Source organism: Schistocerca serialis, chromosome 4, assembly GCF_023864345.2.
Source record: "Schistocerca serialis cubense isolate TAMUIC-IGC-003099 chromosome 4, iqSchSeri2.2, whole genome shotgun sequence".
NCBI classification, from domain to species: Eukaryota; Metazoa; Arthropoda; class Insecta; order Orthoptera; family Acrididae; genus Schistocerca; species Schistocerca serialis.
The window spans coordinates 512,252,741-512,276,927 of NC_064641.1; the positions used below are offsets into that span (position 1 = coordinate 512,252,741).

General features: G+C 38.1%; 1 protein-coding gene across 1 annotated transcript in view; it reads right to left on the minus strand.

Moving 5' to 3' along the window:
• Positions 1–615: 615 nt before the first annotated feature.
• The window catches only part of LOC126475233 (pentatricopeptide repeat-containing protein 1, mitochondrial), an 80,472-nt gene continuing 56,900 nt past the window's right edge, over positions 616–24,187 (minus strand). The window contains exons 6-11 of the mRNA XM_050102910.1: positions 22,886–23,184; positions 22,681–22,804; positions 16,362–16,466; positions 1,835–1,965; positions 1,527–1,701; positions 616–1,115 (exon numbers count right to left, since the gene is read on the minus strand). Coding sequence (XP_049958867.1) covers positions 972–1,115; positions 1,527–1,701; positions 1,835–1,965; positions 16,362–16,466; positions 22,681–22,804; positions 22,886–23,184 — 978 coding nt within the window. The 3' untranslated portion in view covers positions 616–971. The remainder of the gene's footprint in view (positions 1,116–1,526; positions 1,702–1,834; positions 1,966–16,361; positions 16,467–22,680; positions 22,805–22,885; positions 23,185–24,187) is intronic.

The following is a 24,187-nucleotide window of genomic DNA, read 5'->3' on the forward strand; positions in this document are numbered from 1 at the left end:
GATGTGCAAGACTTGAAACAGCACATGAGAATTGTCATCAACTCTGTTACAGAACAGATGCTCCGCAACACATGGCACGAAATCGATTATAGACTTGATGTTCTTCGCGCTACCCGTGGCGCCCATGTTCAAGTGTACTGAACTGTCCACCTGTGTACGAAAACTTGATGAGCTGCTGTATGATTTCTCTGTATTTGTTCGTCAATAAATTGTGTTTCCTCTCAGATTTCACGAGTTCAAATGTTGGAGTCTCATTGTGGACACCCTGTATATCAAGGAGCAACATCATGGACATTGCTTAGCACAATAGAAAACTTTAGCCTGTAGCACTCCTGTCTCCCCCGCAACACTGGCCAACAGCAGTAGTGGCCTACTTTTAAGTTTCTACCTATTAAACACTCTTTGCTGAAGGGAAATTCAGCAAGGTTTTTGAATAATTTACACATATCTGCCATTTTGATACAATAATGTGAACTTACACACATTTCAAATGAAGCTTTGTTGTCACACTGAAATGCCATAACCAGTAACTCTGATACACCTCATTGCTCTTCCTTTATCCCGTCTCCTGATCTGCTTGGGGGCAAGGGGGACATTCATTTCTGAGCACTGGCATTTGTTTTTAAGAGTTCTTTTTATTGCTTAATCCCAGAAAAAGCCATGGATTGTCACCAAAGACTGTTACAAATGTCTAACTAGATGTCATCACATGAATTTAGCAAGGATTACAGTATTGTCGATAAAGGCTCATGGTTGTGCCTTTGTCTCCTATCAAATTTCTGCTCTTTTGTATGTGATACTCTGATGGTTTTAAAAATAGTGGTTAACATTAGAGTACATATTCAGATGGTTAATTATTTCAACAGGACAGCTGGACAGCAATACTTCTATGATTATACTGAACTTATTTTATATGAAAATACAATTAACATTGATGATAGGTAATAGAATTATCATGTGGATGTTCTGTGTTACACAGCGTTTTTCCTGTACTGCCTCCAAGGATGCTGTTCTGCTTCAGGTTCTACATTTTTCTTCCAAGTATTGTAATACTTCATGAAATTTTTTAAGTTGTTTTCGAACTCAGCTCTATTTTCAACAAGTGCCAATTTTGTCTGCAAAAGACCACCATACATCAATATTTATGATTTCCTACAACACAAAGTTTATTATTTATTAGTCCTATACTGTAAACATTTTTGTTACTGTTAGTTAACAAAAGAAGGTAGTATTTTACTGAAATGAGTCACTATTTTATTTGAACAAAACCACGTGGGAATACAATCAGATCAGGATATGAAGCAAGTAGTTCTGGAATGTAAAAAATTTAGACGACGGACTGATGTTGCATCAGGTCCAAGCAACCGAAACAACATCCTATAAATGTAATCAATATAATGAAATTTACTCCCCACCTAACCCGAAGTAACAAATGGACAAATGATTTTCATTTTATTAAATTACTGGCGAACACTGGCAAAGCACTTCAGACAAAGCAATAATTAAAAATGTAACTTTCCACCTACCTTGTTTTTCAATAATTTTACACATCTGATGTTAAACAGCTCCAGTTTTTCAAGGAATTTGAGGTTTGGACTGATGTCTTTCTTTTTCATTATCTCCAACACAGTATTTATGTAACTGAAGTTGAGTCTAACACATGCATTGTGTAACATGGCGCCCATTATCTCAGCATTCATCCTTAAAAAGTTTCCAAAGTACTTACACTGAAGTTGTCCATAAAACTGCAGAAGTATTGAGTACTCTAAAACAGGAATAATAGACATTCTATTTGTAGAACTATTTCGAACACTAAGTTCAATGAAATGGCTACCTGTATCCTGCTGACTCCATGTCCTCCATAAGTACCTTGGCATCCACTTCATTTTCACATCCAATTGCTAAAACCCCAAAGGTCATAACATTTGGAATTAATTTTTCCTGTTGGATAAATGTAAGGACTTCCTGAAACATCAAACAGTTACATATGAACTAGTAGGAAAGGATGGTCTATGCTATTTTTTTTTTTTTGTTTATGATTGCACTTCTGTGATAGATCTTATAAGGTTACTGTTCTCACAGCTCATCAAAATATTGGTATGTGCAAACAAGCTTAACAGGCAATAGCATTGGTAAGTTGTGAGAATAAGTAGAATTACATCTCTGGGCACAGCAATGAATGTATTTTGTCCCATTTTTAGTGCCACAGGCAGTATGGGTTGGTTGGCAGTTGTTGGCAAGTGGTTGTAGTGACTGACTGTATGGGTTGGTCATGACAATTTGACTTCAAGATGATTCACATGTCAATCATAAGACAGTGAGCACATAAAATGGCTCAAGGTTTAATTAAATTGCTAATCGCATAGCTCAGTTAAACACACACACACACACACACACACACACACACACACACACACACACACACACACACACACACACAGACAGACACTTGTCACTTATGACCTTACATAGTGCTGGCTGGATGCACACTTTTCCATTTCAGTGAGAGTCTCCTTTACTCCTAAAGTAGCTACATTCTACCAGAACTTCCCTACTACAATTACAGTAGAAATAAATTGTAATTATCAATCAGAAATCACATGTAAGACAACTAAATAAGTTATAATCCATAGAAGGAGACCATGGCACCTCGGGATACAGGTAGCATCTCCCTAGACAATACATGAGGTCTATGAGACCCAATCTAGAGCTTATTGTTCTCCGTGCTGCAGCAATCATGTACCATAGATGAGCCAGAGGGAAAAACAAAGACCCAAAAGAAAACAAAGCTTTGCACATATCAGAAAACATTGCTCAAGATTGTGCAGGGATTCTTTTAGAGATGAACATTCTTCACATGTGTGGTTTTTGTTCAGTGTGAAGAATGAGGGTGTTACACAACAGCAACAAAAGCTGCTAACAAATAATTTAACAGTGGAAAATCCAGGATGGAACAGTGACAATATTATGAAAAGCATAGTCGTTACTCACCATATAGTGGAGCTACTGAGTTGCACATACACACCACAAAAAGACTATCAAACAAAGCTTTTGGCCAAACAGGCTTTCATCAGAATTAGACAACGTACACATACGCACTTACACAAACACAACTCACACACGACACCACTGTGGTCATGTAAGTGTGCGAGTTGCATTTGCGTGAGTGTGTGTATGTATGTTATCTAATTCTAACAGATAATTCTGTTGATATGTATAAAATGCCACACTTAAGTGCAATCATTTTATAATTAAAAAAAGTTACACTAATTAGGTTCACAGTATGGGGCTTAATACCAAAACTATCACTACAGAGTCAACAATATTTTGTTTGAACATATGCCAGCCTACATTTCTTCTTGATTTGCTCTCTCTGCTTTCATACTGCTGATGATGAAACCAACACCACAGTCACTGATAAAACACGAGAAGAAGCTGTTACAGGAGATGGTGCAAACAAGACATATAAAATTCACTCAACAAGTTGCCACATGGATACCCCCTCTCCTCCCCCTTCTTACAGCATGGTGAGAAAGATTTGCCAAATGCTACCATGGAGAGTTTTGGGTTTGTCACAGCTTGATAAAGATGTTAAAGCTATCTTGGAAGTGACAGAACATTCCACAGCAATTACATGTTTTATTGTGGGTGATCGATTCACAGTTACCAGTGTGCCCAGAACCGTCGATTACAAGAGATTTGTACAATGAGCTGTGATGCAACAGAAAGTGACCGATGACTCTAGAACAAATGAAAGAAATCATACCTTTTCTTGTTTAAAAAAAAAGTGCTGTCAGAAACCAATAGAGCTCCTTCAACTCAAATTTTTGTGGTATGGGAAAGTAACCTACAAACTCTGCAGGGCTCTAGTTTAATCAAAGTGGTTGAGTATGAAACCACATGGCCCATGCTTTACATGGCAGAAGGTGTTGGGAGATACAATCTGTAATTCTGGAAATAGCAGAGATGTCCATATTTCTTTCTCATTTCAGCTGTTTATTGCTCTTTAAGTAGACCAATGTGGGAATTACATGACATGCTGATACTTACACCTTGAGACGCCGACGATGTGTGTTATCCGATGTAAATAAAGAGATAATTACTGTGTTGTGGGACTTGTAATAACTTTCTGTCTGAATGAGATTTCACACTGCCATTTTTGTCTCGGCCTGATTTTCTCTTGTGCTGGTGCAGTGTTAATCAGTGCTGGTTGTCTCAAAAGACTGCTGGGCCATTTTCTTCTTCTTCCATTTTCTTGGGCCTCCTTCATTACTAACTTTCTCTACTATTTGTTCACATTGAAAATGTTCATTTAACAATATGGGATTTGTGGGGATGCTTGAATGCAAACACTTTAGTTTGTTCTTCCCACCCAAGTCTCATGATCGCTCGCCATCATCAGTGGGCTTTATTTTGTTCTTTAACACAGCTTTCCGCATTATGGTTTAAAGGAAAATAAATGCAATTCCTTCAATTTTAAATAATACAGTGCTCATTTATTCTTTAACTATTTAATTTATGCTCATAACTGTTATATTTTCATAGAAATTAAATGTAATTGATTTACTCAATATTGTTGTTATACTTTGCTTATGCTTATACTTTGCTTTACATGGCAGAAGGTGTTGGGAGATACAATCTGTAATTCTGGAAATAGCAGAGATGTCCAGCTTTACTGTATGAGTAAATGATGATGGCGTCCTCTTGGGTAAAATATTCCGGAGGTAAAATAGTCCCCCATTCGGATCTCCGGGCGGGGACTACTCAAGAGGATGTCGTTATCAGGAGAAAGAAAACTGGCGTTCTACGGATCGGAGCGTGGAATGTCAGATCCCTTAATCGGGCAGGTAGGTTAGAAAATTTAAAAAGGGAAATGGATAGGTTGAAGTTAGATATAGTGGGAATTAGTGAAGTTCGGTGGCAGGAGGAACAAGACTTCTGGTCAGGTGACTACAGGGTTATAAACACAAAATCAAATAGGGGTAATGCAGGAGTAGGTTTAATAATGAATAGGAAAATAGGAATGCGGGTAAGCTACTACAAACAGCATAGTGAACGCATTATTGTGGCCAAGATAGACACGAAGCCCACACCTACTACAGTAGTACAAGTTTATATGCCAACTAGCTCTGCAGATGACGAAGAAATTGAAGAAATGTATGATGAAATAAAAGAAATTATTCAGATTGTGAAGGGAGACGAAAATTTAATAGTCATGGGCGACTGGAATTCGAGTGTAGGAAAAGGGAGAGAAGGAAACATAGTAGGTGAATATGGATTGGGGGACAGAAATGAAAGAGGAAGCCGCCTGGTAGAATTTTGCACAGAGCACAACATAATCATAACTAACACTTGGTTTAAGAATAATGAAAGAAGGTTGTATACATGGAAGAACCCTGGAGATACTAAAAGGTATCAGATAGATTATATAATGGTAAGACAGAGATTTAGGAACCAGGTTTTAAATTGTAAGACATTTCCAGGGGCAGATGTGGACTCTGACCACAATCTATTGGTTATGACCTGTAGATTAAAACTGAAGAAACTGCAAAAAGGTGGGAATTTAAGGAGATGGGACCTGGATAAACTAAAAGAACCGGAGGTTGTACAGAGATTCAGGGAGAGCATAAGGGAGCAAATAAAGGGAATGGGGGAAATAAATACAGTAGAAGAAGAATGGGTAGCTTTGAGGGATGAAGTAGTGAAGGCAGCAGAGGATCAAGTAGGTAAAAAGACGAGGGCTAGTAGAAATCCTTGGGTAACAGAAGAAATATTGAATTTAATTGATGAAAGGAGAAAATATAAAAATGCAGTAAGTGAAACAGGCAAAAAGGAATACAAACGTCTCAAAAATGAGATCGACAGGAAGTGCAAAATGGCTAAGCAGGGATGGCTAGAGGACAAATGTAAGGATGTAGAGGCCTATCTCACTAGGGGTAAGATAGATACTGCCTACAGGAAAATTAAAGAGACCTTTGGAGATAAGAGAACGACTTGTATGAATATCAAGAGCTCAGATGGAAACCCAGTTCTAAGCAAAGAAGGGAAAGCAGAAAGGTGGAAGGTGTATATAGAGGGTCTATACAAGGGCGATGTACTTGAGGACAATATTATGGAAATGGAAGAGGATGTAGATGAAGATGAAATGGGAGATACGATACTGCGTGAAGAGTTTGACAGAGCACTGAAAGACCTAAGTCGAAACAAGGCCCCCGCAGTAGACAATATTCCATTGAAACTACTGACGGCCGTGGGAGAGCCAGTCCTGACAAAACTCTACCATCTAGTGAGCAAGATGTATGAAACAGGCGAAATACCCTCAGACTTCAAGAAGAATATAATAATTCCAATCACAAAGAAAGCAGGTGTTGACAGATGTGAAAATTACCGAACTATCAGCTTAATAAGTCACAGCTGCAAAATACTAACACGAATTCTTTACAGACGAATGGAAAAACTAGTAGAAGCCAACCTCGGGGAAGATCAGTTTGGATTCCATAGAAACACTGGAACACGTGAGGCAATACTGACCTTACGACATATCTTAGAAGAAAGATTAAGGAAAGGCAAACCTACGTTTCTAGCATTTGTAGACTTAGAGAAAGCTTTTGACAATGTTGACTGGAATACTCTCTTTCAAATTCTAAAGGTGGCAGGGGTAAAATACAGGGAGCGAAAGGCTATGTACAATTTGTATAGAAACCAGATGGCAGTTATAAGAGTCGAGGGACATGAAAGGGAAGCAGTGGTTGGGAAGGGAGTAAGACAGGGTTGTAGCCTCTCCCCGATGTTGTTCAATCTGTATATTGAGCAAGCAGTAAAGGAAACAAAAGAAAAATTCGGGGTAGGCATTAAAATTCTTGGAGAAGAAATAAAAACTTTGAGGTTCGCCGATGACATTGTAATTCTGTCAGAGACAGCAAAGGACTTGGAAGAGCAGTTGAATGGAATGGACAGTGTCTTGAAAGGAGGATATAAGATGAACATCAACAAAAGCAAAACAAGGATAATGGAATGTAGTCTAATTAAGTCGGGTGATGCTGAGGGAATTAGATTAGGAAATGAGGCACTTAAAGTAGTAAAGGAGTTTTGCTATTTGGGGAGCAAAATAACTGATGATGGTCGAAGTAGAGAGGATATAAAATGTAGGCTGGCAGTGGCAAGGAAAGCGTTTCTGAAGAAGAGAAATTTGTTAACATCCAGTATTGATTTAAGTGTCAGGAAGTCATTTCTGAAAGTATTCGTATGGAGTGTAGCCATGTATGGAAGTGAAACATGGACGATAAATAGTTTGGACAAGAAGAGAATAGAAGCTTTCAAAATGTGGTGCTACAGAAGAATGCTGAAGATTAGATGGGTAGATCACATAACTAATGAGGAGGTATTGAATAGGATTGGGGAGGAGAGAAGTTTGTGGCACAACTTGACCAGAAGAAGGGATCGGTTGGTAGGACATGTTCTGAGGCATCAAGGGATCACCAATTTAGTATTGGAGGGCAGCGTGGAGGGTAAAAATCGTAGAGGGAGACCAAGAGATGAGTACACTAAGCAGATTCAGAAGGATGTAGGTTGCAGTAGGTACTGGGAGATGAAAAAGCTTGCACAGGATAGAGTAGCATGGAGAGCTGCATCAAACCAGTCCCAGGACTGAAGACCACAACAACAACAACAACTTTGCTTATCTTGCATTATTTGTATTCTTGCCCGTACCACTGCACTGGCTATGCAACTAGGATTGGAGTATCACATATTTTGTGTACAACTGGCTGTATGTACGAGGCTTGACTGAAAAGTAAAGCTACCACCTTCATAACCCTTCAACAACTGGCAGCACTGGTATGCGGCAGGTACTGGCTTGTTCCATAGCCTCTTCTCTACAGCTCAAGTTGGCGGGAAGCCTTAGCATTGAATGGTTGTGTTGTTATGGTGTAAAGTATGGAACCCTGCACAGACAATTGGTCAATCGGTTAATGTGATTAAAGGAAGGTGCAGTCATTGAATTCTTGACAGCAGAAGGTGTCACCCCAAAGGAGATTCATCAGAGAATGAAACCAGTTTATGGTGATAGTATTGATGTGAGTACTGTGTGTCATTGGGCAAGTAAGTTTAAAGATGTTGAGGTGGGAACATCTGACCTGCATGGCAAACAATGAGTTGGATGTCCTGTGACAGCAACCACCAAATTTCACAAGCAAAATGTTGACAGACTGATTTAAGATTGTCATATCACTCATAGAGAAACTGCAAGCACAATCGCCATTTTACAAGAACATGTGGGTCACATTATTGCTTTCCTTGGCTATCAGAAGATCTGTGCACAATGGGTACCCCGGATGCTGATTCCTGAAATGAAAGCCGACAGACTTCAAATTTGCCAGGAACTCCTTTCGCGTTACGAGAATGAAGGTGATACCTTTCTCCATTCAATTGTGACAGGAGACGAAATGTGGGTACACAATTACAACCCGGAGATGAAACGTTAGTCTATGGAAAAATTATGGCCACAGTGTCCTGGGATGCAGATGGTGTTATCCATGTTAATTTCCTTGATCGTAGAACACCAATAAATTTAGAGTGTTACATCACAGTGCTGTGAACTCTGAAACAACGGATAACAAGGGTCCGAAAGGAAAAGGGAAATGTTTTCCTGCAGCATGACAATGCCAAACCACATACTTCACATGCCACCAAAGCAGAACTTCAGAGACTGAATCTCACCACTGTACGGCACCCTCCATACAGTCCAGACTTAGCACTGCCTGACTTCCATCTGTTCCCAAGCCCGAAAACCTCAAACCACACACACACACACACACACACACACACACACACACACACACATCTGTTCCCAATAATGAAAGACGATCTCTGGGGACATCATTATGCTTCTGATGAAGAGGTTGAGGGAACTGTGAGACTGTGGTTGTGGGAACAGTGTGTTGACTTCTTTCGTGACCTCTTCAGAAAACTTGTTCATCATTGGCAGAAATATATCCAATTGGCTGGTGATTATATGGAAAAGTGAATATTGTTAATTAAAGACCACATTCTAAGGATTATTTCTGCATTGGATTTATTAAAATATTCCCACCAAAACCCAATTAACGAAGGTGGAGGCATTACTTTTCATTCAACCCTCGTACTTTTCCCTAAAATTTGGAAATTAGCAAAAAATGTCCCTCTCTTATTATTTTTATTGCCTTGTTCTGATGTTTGTTCCAGTTTGTAGCCACTTCTTAAACTTGATGCTCTTTTCATTCACCACCAAAGGGCCAACACATTGTCAGATAACAATAAAGTATTTTTGTTCAACAATACTGTTGTAATTTCATCCTGAACTTTCTGTTGTTTGAGTATTTCAAGTCCAGATTTAACACAGCTGTATTCTGCAGTAGAGCAAATATTTAGATTGCAACACCTGTATTTTCCATTACAGTGTTATTAAACTTTTTCTTTTTCCTTGATGTAGATAAGTTCATTATATGGAGTGGACCATCCTTAAGTGCAAGTGGTGAAACCATCGAGCCTGGGGGGGGGGAATGAAAGAGCGTAGTTGAAAGGCAATATAGTGATAACTATTGATCTTACTTTTTTTTTTTTTTTTTTTTTTTTGGTATGGTGACGAAACACGCCCAATACCCGAGTGTGTTGTATGTGGTGGAAAACTCAGTAATGCTGTTATGGTTCTCAGAAAAACTGACGTGTCATTTGTCAACAAAACATTCCTCTGTTAAGTGAAGACGTGAATTGTTTTCATTGGTTGCTGGATCAAAATAAATAAATAATACAAGTGAAGCTCATGACTATATTGATACATTTTTCGCAAAAAATACAGGAAGCTAGCTATAAGGTAGCCGAACTTATCACAAAGGCCAAAAAAACCATCCACAACAGCAGAAATGTTTTTAATGCCCATGATGTAAAAAATGGTAAAAATAGACCTTGATTCAGAAGCTGCTACTGGAATTTAAAAATTCCTCTCTCTACTGACACAATCAGCCATCTGGTTAGTGACATGTCCAGTGACGACAACGACATTTTGAAGGAGAAAATAATCACTTCAGAGCAAGTCCACTGATACTGGTGGTTAGCACAATTTCTTTCCCACATAAGGTAATTTGATGGGGTTGTAACTGTAAGTGACTTATTTTTTTTGCACAGAACTACTTGAACTAGCAACTCTTGAAGAAATATTTTGTGTGACTAATGAATATTTGGTCTATAAAGAATTAATGTGGGAGGATTGTGTTCGTGTTTGTACAGAATGAGCTGCATCTATGACAGGACAAGTGAAAGGATTCATGGGTAAAGTCTGCAAAACAAATCCTAACTTATAAACTGACCTTGTCTCATACACTGCAAAGCCATTGTTGCAAGGTTTTGCATTCATCTCTGAAAATTCTGATAGAGGAAGTAGTAATTGAATTTCATCAACACATTCTTGAAAAACCTAAACAGTCAACATAAAAATATCCAGTTCACTATGGAAATTGGCAACAAATCCATAAACTTCTTAGATCTCACCACTGACATCAGTACACACACACATTGTTTCAAAATTTACAGAAAAACAACAACTACAGACACAGTAATACCTTCTTGCTCACAACACCCCATAGCTCACAAACATACAGCTTTCCACTCAATGGTACACCGTCTCATATCTATCCCCATGTCCAAAGATGATTTTAAAGCAGAGTTAGATACAATAAAATTTATTGCCTCAGCCAATGGCTACAATCCAGTTCTTATTGCCCACATCTTGCACAGAAAACAAAAACGGAAAATTATACCCCTCCTCTATGCCCCACCTGCTTCCCCACCCACTGTCAGCAAGAAATGGTGTACTCTACCATTTCTAGGTCAGGTATCACAGACTGTAGCCAAAGCACTGAAATCCTGCAAGTATAGTGTTTCGTACTATGTCAGGAACACTACAGCCCAGTGTGTTTTTAATAGCAAAGACAAGATCCAGTTATTAGCCAACAGTGGGGTATACAAAATCACCTGTTCTGATTGTAACAAATTTTACATTGGTCAGTCAGGCAGAGACATATCAACTAGGCTGGCTGAACATGAACGCAGCTGGAGGTTGCAGAATTCAGACTCTGCATTTGCTGAGCATGTACTGAGTGAGAGTCACAACTACCAGCCAGTGTCCCATGTACTTCACTTGGCAAACAAAGGCCATAAACTCAACCTGCTGGAAGCCCTGGAAATTAAGAAACATCTTGCTCACAGTCCAGATCTCATCCTAAATGACCAGACACAACTTGACACTTCCCCTCTCCTAAACTTCATATAATCATCTTTGTTGTTCATTACTTCCCACACTCTCTCTTCCTACACATTCCCATTTTCCTGTAGTCATTAAGTTGTTTTATTTGTTGCAGTTGTCTTTGTATTCCACATATGCTGTAGTTTCAATAGTTAAGGGTTTGCTTTTAACTTGTACTTGTATTACTGTCCATGTTTAACTCCCCTTGTAGTGGTCTCATCAAGTAATGTTCATATTTTACTTTGCTCATTTATTTAATGTAAACTGGTATACAGCCACTGCTTTGATCATAATGTTAATGTTAAAATGCAGTACCATCACACTCTCAAACTGTAGGTTCCCTCAAACACCTCAATTTTCCTGCATTTACTAATTTCTGTTTATCTTATTGATATTGCTTAAATTCCTCGTGTATTCTGCATTTACATTGACAACTGTCTCTTCTTTTTTAATTGGTTGGGTATCACTCTCCATGTTTCATACCTCTTGATGCAGCCTTGTCTAGTACTAATTTTATCTTATTTTATTAGTTTTGTTTATTAATAGAAACTGTTATGTAGGCATGCTATTCCTATTTTGTGCTAAAGGTTTTCCAGTCGACTCCATTGTTATTTATATACTGTTCAGTTTTTACTATTTCATTGCAAAGATGTTACTCACTGTATGTTTCTACTTCACTCTAGATGTGTTACATCTCTTCCAATGTTGTCTGCTAACATTTAACTTCTTTGGTGATAATACTCAGTAAATGTCTGAAGATGGCCTTGTAAGCCGAAAACCGGTTAGCAATAAAAATAATATTGTAGAACAAAAGCAAACTGGTGCTTTTCATTTATTATTACGAAAATTTGAACTTGGAGATTAGGTACTTGCACTTTTACTACTGAGTGACATAAGTATGTGGATTTATTTGCAGATGATGAATGGGTATCTAAGCTGGCATATCTTTCTGATGTTCTTACACACTTGAATGAATAAAACAGAAAAATGCAAAACAGAAACAAAAATATTCTGATTAGTATGGATAATATTCAAGTATTTGTTAAATTTGTGGATACAGACAGCTGAAAATGGATTGTGTGAGTTGTTCCCAACTGTATGACTCTTACTGATGATGAAAGGTGACGACGGACTTAATTAAAAAACATTCAGTATTCTTGCAGCAGAATTTCAAAAAGTACTTTGGAGAGAGTGTTGAAGATTTAGAATGAGATTGTGATTTATTTGTTGATTTCAAATATCTCCCAAATAATTTAGGTTTAGGCTTGCAAGGGGAACTAGCAGATCTGAAAGCAGACAGCATATTGAAATCAAAATTTTTCAAAGTGGCTTTGGATACATCTTGGTTATCAATAAGCTGTGAATACCCAGCTATCTCTGGTATGACAATTAATGTGCTATTACCACTTTGAACTACATATTTGGTGAACTGGGCTTCTCAACATTAATTAAAATTAAAATGTCACAGAGAATGAGACTCAAATCCACCAATGAAGAAATGAGGCTTGCTTTGTCAACAAATCAACCACCTGCGAGCAGCTTAGCTAAATGTACAAGTAGTGTTATTTACTTTAAAATTCATATCAGAAATTTCTATTTTCTACAGAGAATGAAAGTTAAAGATTTGTTAATAAATGAATGAGTATATTCCTGTTTTATAATAATAATACAACAATAATGTAATAATTCATAATTATATTAAGATTCACAGGATTTTGAGGGGACAGACATTTTGGTGTGCCGTGTTGAGCCTAGGCCCATCTGGATATACCGTGAGTAATCGAGGGTTCTGCTTAAAGATGTGAACCTTTTGTAACACCACATTTCAAATGTTACCAGTTTCTGTCTACTGATCCAAGCTTTTCTATTTTTGGCACAAAATAATGAACATATTTATAACACTGATAAGAAATTCTCTATCCTCCCCAGCCCTCCCACAGTTGTATTCTGCCACCAAACTGTGGTCAAGAGACAGCTGGACTATCCAGTTGCTTGAACATGTGGGAACTCGCTTTGCAACATATCCCACATTCCCATAATCCTCCTGGCCTCAACCTTCACAATTCCTGTCCTCCACCCACCTATCCCCTTCCCTACTCATGCATTCTATCCTGTCAACAATCCTAAGTACACCTTTCCTCTTCTTGCAGCCCTACTTTGTCTCCGCCACATCCCTGCAAGCTCCCACAGGCAGCATTAGCATCTTTCCCTATCCCTACTCTGCTACTCTTCCTCCTCCCCACCTCATGTCGTCCTTCACCCACACCACCACCCTAACCATAATGCTGCTCATGTCAGATGCAGTTGGAGTTGGGCCTTAGTGTCCGGAGACAGTGGCCATTTGTGTGTGAATTGTTCTTGCGTGAATGAGCGTGAGTTTTCTACTTTGGAAGGAGGACCTTGTCCGAAAGCTTAAAACATCTCTAGCCTTCTGTTCCATTGTGCCTGTCTTGTGACTCAGTGCCCTAGCAATCTATCGCTTCTATATTGTTGACAATTAAAAAAGAAATTCTTGAAGTAATGCCAGGTTTGAGTTGTATAAGCCATCTGAATTATGATTCAAGGGCACTTGGAGATGGTGTTTCAATGCCCAGTAATTAATGCTAGAAGACAGGTTAAACAAACAGTACTTGCAAAATGATTTACTGAATGTCTAGATAACTGGAACTTGTTCTACTTGACACAAAAGGTGACAGGCAAGACATGAAAAACTTCTCTTTATAATGTATAAGATTTTTGCCAAAAATTATGACGAACTGCCTATGGAAAATAGGATTGCAATTTGGCACAGGAACTAGCTGGTCTCAGAAGTGGATATTACTATACAGACAACTCTCAAGCTGTAACAGAACTATGGAATGGATCAGTGAGTGTGTATTACCACTTTGGCTAGGATCCATAAATACTGAGAAACTTCTGGACTAAAGTTTCAACAAAGTGTGCAGTTACAGTCCCGCGACAATAAGAAACAGACTGAACTTATGTAAACGTAGCTAAGAATATATACATCACAACTGGATCCTTTCACACAGGACACGATTCAGCATCACACATTCAATTATTGTCATCACAGACATCAGTCTACAGTAGATCAGCTTCACGCAAGACTGCATGAGGCCAAACTTTTTGAAGGAAGCAAATCATTGCTGCAACTGGTTCTGAAGAGGAATAAATAAAATGCTCTGATGTTAAGTGGCAGCATAGCATAGTGGTTAAGATACAGTCTGGGCATGCAAAAGATCTTGAGTTGAAATCTTATCACGTGATATAATCTTTTTATTTTTAATCCTTTGTCACGCTTTGATTCCTGTATTCTTTTTTTTATTTGATCTTATTTTTTCATCCTTTCAGTCTTGTTTCAGAGACACCTGCTGAGAAACACAATAGAGGCAATGAACATGCAAAGACAGAAAAATGAAAAGACACTTAAATGTATCAAAAAAATTAGGAGTAAAGAACTAAATCAGTCGGGGAGGCTGACAGGATTGTTGGTATGCCACTTAGGGTTTGACACAAGTCAAAAGAACAAACATAAAAAGTACCAGTGGTTAGAGCAGTGGAATCCTAGCTTAAATAAGAATCTAATGAAGTCATATCACAGAAAAAGCAAGCTGGAAGGGGGGGGGGGGGAGGGGTTGCAAGAGGAACCAAGGAAGTTCTCTGCTGGATTCTAAGAGATAGCAGAAGATCACAACGATGATTTAATGTAAGATGGGTACAGATGCTTACAGCTGAAGACTGTAATGGTGTGGAAATGTCTAGAGGAGACCTTTATTCAGGAACAGACATTGGACAGCAGCAACAGCTGCTGACGATGATTGTGATGAAGTAATGCTGCTAAAATGGAGTTGCTTTTGAATTACAAAAAGCCATTATCTCCTATGTAGACACAAGTGTTCCAAAGTTGGGTAGTAATGTGTATAAACTGAAATTTATCAACACTGAAGTGTTGTACTTTTCTGGGTTAGAATGCAGTGTGGCAAGTGACCTAGTCATTACCATGAGCCTATTATTCATTAAATTAAAGAGGTGGTGTGGAGGACATCAAAATCCAACACACAACTGCTCTGTTTTAGATCTCCTGCAAGTCATTTCCTACTGTCAAGTAAAAAACTAATAAATTTTAGCAAGAAACGACCCACAAAGATAAAATAGAATTGTAATTATGAAAAGAGGCAATACTAACATAGTTCACTGACGATTCAAATGAGGGAGATGCAATACAATGCAGCAACAATAATAAATGGCTCCAAAACAATCTGAACTCTCATTCTGGAGTAAATCAGCTCATATTTCTGTCCGCCCATCCATATATAAGTTTCCTGTGCTTTCCATAAATTGCTTAAGGTAACAGGACGGTTTCTTTGAAAGGACAGATGTGTGATTTCTTCCCCATATTTCCCCAATACTAAAAGGTGCACCATCTCTAATGACCCTGTTGTTGATGGGATTTTAAACTATAATCTTCCTTTCGACCTTAATTTACATACTGTAACATTTAATCCAGCTGGAAACATTTAATTGTTGCTGTGTTTACCAATCTTAATGGTAGGCTATAAAACAAACATACAAATCTATACATGATAAATAAGCAGGTTGTTCTGTGTGTGTACGGCTAATTAGATATTTTATAATGAGACAATGAGAGGACAGGTAGATCAAATTGTAGCATGCAACCACTATTGGCATGGCAGATTGGCAGAGAAATGAGTTTATTTTAACGGTTTATGATGAAGAACATCTAAACTGGAATTAGTGGAACTACAGCAGTTAACTATGACGCTGCAAGTTTTCCTTGAATCAAGTTGCTTGTGATAATGCTGACACAGTGACATGTGAAAACCTGTACAACCTCAGCACTGGAGTGAGACTCACTACCTGGCCATGATCAAGTGGGCAGATATTAAGTATATTGCTCATCCTGCATTTCACAGTCATGTTGACAGCCAATATAAGATCTGACAACATCCCATTTTCAAACTGTGCCATTCACCATGTCAACAGCAGTGCTCTCTCTCCAGCACAGACGCCATCTCTAATACAATTGCTCATGAGGGTATCATCGAGCTATGGGGAAACTTACTTTTCCAGCTTTATAGTCAGCTCTCACATTTCTTCTTCTTATTAACATATTGTAGAAATCAATGTCCGGTTTAATACCACTTTTTTTCATGGTAGACATCAGCTCCTGCAAAGAAACTTTGATAAATAACAATGCCAATACTTGCTATAGTCGAGACAGCTTAAGAAGATCCCTAACAGCTAGCAGCACTATTGTCAGCTTTCAACTGTGAAGCACAAATGGCTGCAGGTGTAAATAATAGCCATCTATACAGCTGTGAGAACAATGAGGAACTGCCATAGGCACAACAAAATCACATTATGCTATTGGAAGCATGTGAAGCTGCTCTGTCCAGCCCACTGCAATTGTCAGGGATCACCTTACATCAACTCAACTATAGTAACCAACGTGTTAACCCTTTACATCAACTTTATTTTCTTTTCCTGATTTAGTCATCTGTCTTTGACCACCATAAAGCTACTGAAATTGTCATAGTTTGGACAAAGTAAATAATACACAGCTAAGGTAATCAATGCAACCTAGATAACAATAAAACACTATAGGAAAGGTAACAATAAAAACATAAATTTACAGATAATAAGAATGGTTAAGTGCAGATATGATGCCAGCGGATTTTACCTGACATGTACATGTTGATAACCATCACAATGGGTTCTGGGAAATGAAGACAGTCAGTGATGAGCAAAATGGAGGTAGGCATTAAGGTTTTAGTTTTTCATTTATTTCCCACTGTAAACAAAGCTGCATTTTGATCATGCTTTCAGCAACAAAAATGCAATGGATACTAGAAGTGCTGTTTGGTATGAATATAACTGCTGTTCGTTTCAGTCTTATTAGTTCCTAACTATAACCTCGAAAATCATCATATATTCTTAGTAAATGACGAAGCATTTTTTTTTAAGCAAGCTGTGCAGTAGAGTTTCAGCCAAACCACAGTCTCTGACATCGTAACATAATAATAAGAAATTGCAATCTACTTGTACCTACACAATTAGGTTGTGGGCTAATGACATTTTTGTAAATTACAATTGTTGTTGTTGTGGTCTTCAGTCCAAAGACTGGTTTGATGCAACTCTCCATGCTACTCTATCCTATGCGAACCTCTTAATCTCTGAATAACTACTGCAACCTACATCCTTCTGAATTTGCTTACTGTATTCATCTCTTGGTCCCCATCTACAATTCCCCCCCCCCCCCCCTCCTCCCCCCACACTTCCCACCAAAAGCAAACTGGTGATCCCTTAATGCCTCAGAATGTATCCTATCAACTAATCCCTTCTTTTGGTCAAGTTGTGCCACAAATTCCTCTTCTTCCCAATTCTATTCAGTACCTCCTCACCTAATCTTCAACATTCTTCAGTAGTACCACAAATCGAAAGCTTCTAGGCTATTTTTCTTTAAATTGCTTATCATCCATGTTTCAATTCCATACATGATGACACTCTATACAAATACCTTCCAAAAAGACTCCTTACATTAAATCTACATTCAGTGTTAACAAACTTCTCTTCTTCAGAAATGTTTTTCTTGTCATTGCCAGTCTACATTTTACATCCTCTCTACTAGGGCCATCATTGGTTATTTTGCTGCTGCAACACCAAAGTCCATCTACTACTTCAAGTGTCTCGTTTCTTCCCTTATTTAATTTGGCTACATTCCATTATCATGATTTTGCTTTTGTTGATGTTCACCTTATATTCTGCTTTCAAGACACTGTCCATCCTGTTCAACCGCTCTTCCAAGTCATTTGCTGTCTCTGACAGAATTACAATCATCGACAAACCTTAATGTTTTTATTTCTTCTCCCTGAACTTTAATTCTTTTTCCATTTTTTTTGTTTCTTTTACTGCTTTTTCAATGTACAGATTGAACAACATTGGGGATAGGCAGCAACCCTGTCTCAACCACTATTTCTCTTTCATGTCCCTTGACTTGTATAACTGCCATCTGGTTTCTGTACAAGTTGTAAATAGCCTTTCACTACCTTTATTTTATCCTTGCTACCTTTAGAATTTCAAAGAGAGTATTCCAGTCAACATTGTCAAAAGGTTTGTCTAAGTCTACAAATGCTATAAATGTAGGTTTGTCTTTCCTTAACCTATTTTCTAAGATAAGTCGTACAATTAGTATTGCCTCACATATTCCTACATTTCTATGGAATTCAAACTGATCTTCCCCGAAGTCAGCTTCTACCAGTTCTCCCTTCTTCTGTAAAGGATTCATATTAATATTTTGCGGTCATGACTTATTACACTGATAGTTTGGTAATTTTCACACCTGTCAGCAACTGCTTTCTTTGGAACAGGAATTATTAAATTCTTCAAGGGTAGTTCGCCTGTCTCATACATCTTGGACACCAGATGGAAGAGTTTTGTCATGGCTTGCCCTCCCAAGGCTATCATCTACCCCCGGGGCTGTTGGTGTGTGCACCTGTCCCTGGGTCTTTAAAGTGGACGCTATGGTTCATGGACAGATCAACGAAACCTTCAAGACAGTTGTGCGAAGAAAAACAGAAACAATAGTGCTTGCTGGCAATACATCCTTCTTCTGAATCCTGAGACGAAAATGTTTTGTTCTTTTGCGTTTCACCAAATGTAGCTCTGAGGCCATGAAAGTATTGGGACACATGCTGACCCACATAAATATCAGCTTCAAAACATCACCATTTGACAGGCAACTAGCAGAAAACCAACTGTGTCCATGTATACAGAGAAGAGAGATATGTGAACCTTCTTTTCAACAACACCACCGAATATCACAGAAAAATCCTTTCTACTAATGAGGAACATTTCAGAAGAACTTTTTTGGCATATTCTTTCTGCATCCGCACATCATTATATGACTTCACCTTGCAATTACACTGACTCAATATGAGTTATCATCAATCAAAAAATTCTTAAAGTAGGCCCACAATTAAACACCACACTGACATATGCATGAATAACTTGTCAACCTTATAATCCATAATAACCAATTTTGTGTACATTATCTGGAAACCTTCCATGTTGACAGACATTAAACACAACTCTATTAAGCTACAATATTTTGCTTAGAAAAAAAGAAATTAATTCAGATGCTGCAGACTATCACAACATCAGAATGAGCCACAGAATATATAAACATCTAAAATATGTGCTAACTGCAAATAATATAAATCCTAAATTCCTATGAGACAAACGAAATTATTAGCTAACTTTATTTACAAAATGTAGAAAGGTAAAAAACTCTATGACATCACAACAAAAATTAAATATAACTTAGCTTCATACACGAATCAAAAGAAATGAAGAACAATATTTTCATTTGCTAACTGCATATGACTCACAATTGGCCGTCTCATCACCGCAATCTTACCAACATCTAAGCGTGATGCAGAAACCACCAACACCATAACTGCACTTTAACCATAGCAGTAAAAAAATCATGATTTCCGCAATTGTACAAAATATATATTCTTATTGCCAATTTAGTATGACATTCCTGAAAATCATTAATAAGACAGTGTTTGCTTGTAAATGTAGAGCACTTAAATGTTTAGTTTCCAACTATACATATCTGTTTTGAGTTTTGCTTATTTCTGATAGTGGGATGGTCATAATTTGTATGTGATGTGTAGATGTTCATGAGCAGGCTGCCTAGAAAAAGAAAGAGAGAGAGAGAGAGAGAGAGAGAGAGGCATTAATAGATAGAGCCCAAAGTATGATACAACTCAAATTCCCTTTTGCGACAGAAGATTCAAGACAGTTCTGCTATGAAATCTAATGAACAACTTCTAAAATTGACATGAGGCATACTATGAAGGCCATTTTTTTAAAAAAAACTCCGATAGGCTATAAATAAAAGGCAAGTTCACAGAAAACAATTATTTTCTTACCAAAAGTTTTGTACACTAATGGTTACTTTTCAACCTAATCACCCAAATGACTGAGACATTTATCATACCTGTGGATAAGCTTTGTAATACCCTCTTCAAAAAATGTTGCCAATGAATTCAAATGAGCACTGACGTTTTGTAGATCTTCACTGGTTTTCAAGTGCTGCCCTCCTGCCTTCAGCTCAGGGAAAATGTGAAAGTCGTTGGGTGCCAGGTCAGGACTGTATGGTGGGTGATCAAAAATGTCGCATTGAAATTGTTCAAGGAGCTGTTCGGTTGTGCCAGCATTGGGTGGATGAGCATTGTCATGGATCAACACAATTCCTGAAGTCAGCATTCCTCTTCGTTTGTTTTGAATGGCTCTCCACACACGTCGTAAAGCAGCAATGACAGTGGTTCCGGGCTGCATAAACTCTACAAGCAACACACATTTTTGGTCCCAAAACACGGTAGCCATAACCTTTCTGTTGTTGAATGTTTGTTTGAAGTTTTTTTCTTTGGTTGGTGAATTTGGATGCATCCATTGTTGTGACTGTCATTTTGTTTCCGGTGTGTCGTATTGGATCCAAGTTTCATATCCAGTAGCAACTGATTTCCAAAAGATCTCTAATGCATCATGATAATTGTCGAGGAAATTCAAAGCTGATGCCACTTGGTGACTTTTGTGGGCACAAAGTTTTATGTAGCTAGCCTAAATGTTTAACAACGATAGAGTGTATGACAGATCTTGAAACTTCCAGAATTTCCATACACAAAGTAGTTATGGTGAACCTACGATTTTTTCTAACCATTCTGTCAACTTGTTCAACAAGGTCGGCAGTAACGACAGACTTGCGTCCTTGGCCCCCTTCATCACACACGTCATTTCGCCCATTCTTGCACAACATCATCAGTCACAAAGTTATCACCATACATTCAGCTCATTCTCCGATGAATTTCTGCTGCACTATTCCCTTCTACTTGCAGTAGCTGAATTACACTTCGTAATTCAGACTTGGTGGGAGCAACAATGACGGCAGCCATGTTTATGTGGCTGCAGTGCAATGCAGACTGATGCCTTGAGGTCAGCAGTGGCGAAGTGTGTAGTGTGAGAGTTGCGCAGTAGCCTACAGTGCATGTCCACTTTTTGCCACTCACATAGCTCCTATACTAAGCGATCGGAAGTTGAAAAAAAAAAGCGGCCCTCATAAGTATAAAAAGGAGGCAAATACAAATGGTGTATATTGTAGTAACACCCTTTCTGAAAGTGGAGATGAAGCAAATGACTTAACTGCAGGGCCACCACACTCTTTACAGCCGTTACACAGGTAGCGTATAATATAGACTCACAGAAAGTCTACTTCATGAAAACATTATGTTTTAATAATGTAATTCCAGTGGACCTATATGAGAAGTTGTGTCATGTTAATTTTCTGTTAACTTGTATTTTATTGTGTGTATATCTGGCAAACTGCTACTTTAATTTCAGAACATGTGTGAACAGATGAAGATGTCATCTGAACTTTATGTTGAGTTATCTGAGTTAACTGTACGAAAAGATCACTGATCATAAATGCCAAAATCAACTGACTGTGTTCAACAAATACACTTTTGTCTAATAATTATAGCCAACAAAGAAAAAATGATGTCACATAAAAAATTAAAGTGTAAAAGTGTTACTGGCAATCTCCTTGGAGGGCTTGAACCTTAATCCCATTATGAAAAACATTTGTTCACATTATCATTTGGAACTTTTTTCTGCAGCACATACCTGATTTCTATCAGTCATTTGGCTTCAAGTAAGATAGCTAGTCTTCTTTTTCCCAGCCGGCTGCGGTGGTCTCGCGGTTATAGGCGCGCAGTCCGGAACCGTGCGACTGCTACGGTCGCAGGTTCGAATCCTGCCTCGGGCATGGATATGTGTGATGTCCTTAGGTTAGTTAGGTTTAAGTAGTTCTAAGTTCTAGGGGACTGATAACCACAGCAGTTGAGTCCCATAGTGCTCAGAGCCATTTGAACCATTTTTTTCTTTTCCCCACACCTCTTTGTTTCTACTACCTTCTTCTGGTGAACCCTGCATTCCTTTTTCCATCCTCCAATAGCTAGCTTCCCTTGTTCACATCTCCCTTTATCTTTGACTTGTTAACTGAACCCTCTGCCACTGCTAACGCTTTGGATTTTGTAATTTTATCCATTTCTTGTATCTCATTAGAAATTTACCTCTCTTACTGTGCCTTCAATGAGCAGAAATATTCAGTTACTTTCCAGTCATCCTAAAATTTAATTTTCTCCAACTAATTCCTCTCCCATTTTCTTCACCACAAAAATATTGAGTACAAATGGTAGTGAATGAGTAAGCTACTGAACAGCTGTCAGTCTGCTGCCACCTGTCAGGTAAAAGCTTCCTGTATCCCTATTTTGCTGCAAACAATTCAGTCAGAAGGCCAGTTCCAGATTTTTACTTACATGTTCTGCTGTAAGTGTCTGTGGAGTACAGTCTAACAATAATGTGAATGTCTTTATATTAGGTGTCACATTCATATATTCCATGTGGTCAAGAACACCTATGTATCCTCCCAAGAGAAGCAGTCTGTGAAACAAAAATGCTCTTTCATCTACAATGTTGATAAACAATTTAGTGCAGATATTGTAGTATAAGAAAAAAACTCACCTGTCTTCAGGTTTTGCGATTTCATTGAGGGAAATAACATTTCCTAAATGAGGTTTTGCTGCCAAAAGATTTGGATTAACTTGTTTGGAACATATGTCCCCACTAAATTCTATGTTTCCTTTCCCTTCACTGGAAACAGCTATGGGGGCATGAACAACATGACTATGCTCAATGTTTTCTATCATCCTTTCACCTCTTGTAGCAGAAACTTCTGGCAGCCTTACTGTGCTTATGGAGCCATTTTCATCTGTCAATGGAATACCAATCATTTTTACTTCTCCTGAATTTTGTATCAATTTCTGAAACAAAGACACAAAATATCTTTGCAAAAGAATACAAACAACCAGTCTATGTTAGACAATGTTTTTTATAAGAAATAATTAAATATGTACAACTGTAAAATTTTCTTGAAAGGAGTCAATTATTTAGCAACGGAATACAATACCCCATATTTCATGTGTTTCCTGTAGGACTACAGGGTAAAATTTGCCATCTGCATGACAAAGATTACTTTCTCCTTGAAACCAAAATATATGACCCTGTCCCTCTTCATTCATGGCCAACTATCCTATTCAGTCTCTGTGAAGTTTCATTTTATACAAAACTTTCCATCTGTAAGCTATAAAAGTTAACTTATTTTTCCAAAAGCTACTAATGATGTGACATTTTGCATCTGTCAGTGTTTGCGGGCACCCAGTATGTAGTCTGAATAAGAAAATCTTTTCAACTACAGTTTCATGTTGCAGATTAGACATACTTAAGAACACTCATATGTTATTTGCTAACTATCTGCAACACAATGATATAGAAATGCTGACCCCGTACATACCTTCAAGAGGTGAGATTCCTAAATCTACCAACAGAAATGTTTAAAACAGAAGACAACACTCCTAGCTTTCTAAAAAAAAAAAAGTTCCCTCTTCTCAGAGGAAGAGAAGGGGTGTAACACCTTGTTGGTGATAATGTCATTAGAGACAGAAAACAGTCTCAAAAGGGTGGGGAAGGAAATCAGCTGTGTTCTTTTCCAAACATCCAGGCATTTGCATTAATAACTTTACAAAAATCACAATCTGGGTGTCCTATTTTCTTTTTTTACTATGCTTGCTATCAATCAGCGGTTTTATTTTTACAATGATCAGTTTCAGCTGTGATCTACACCCATCTTTAAATCTGTTGTTGTTGTTGTGGTCTTCAGTCCTGAGACTGGTTTGATGCAGCTCTCCATGCTACTCTATCCTGTGCAAGCTTTTTCATCTCCCAGTACTTACTGCAACCTACATCCTTCTGAATCTGCTTAGTGTA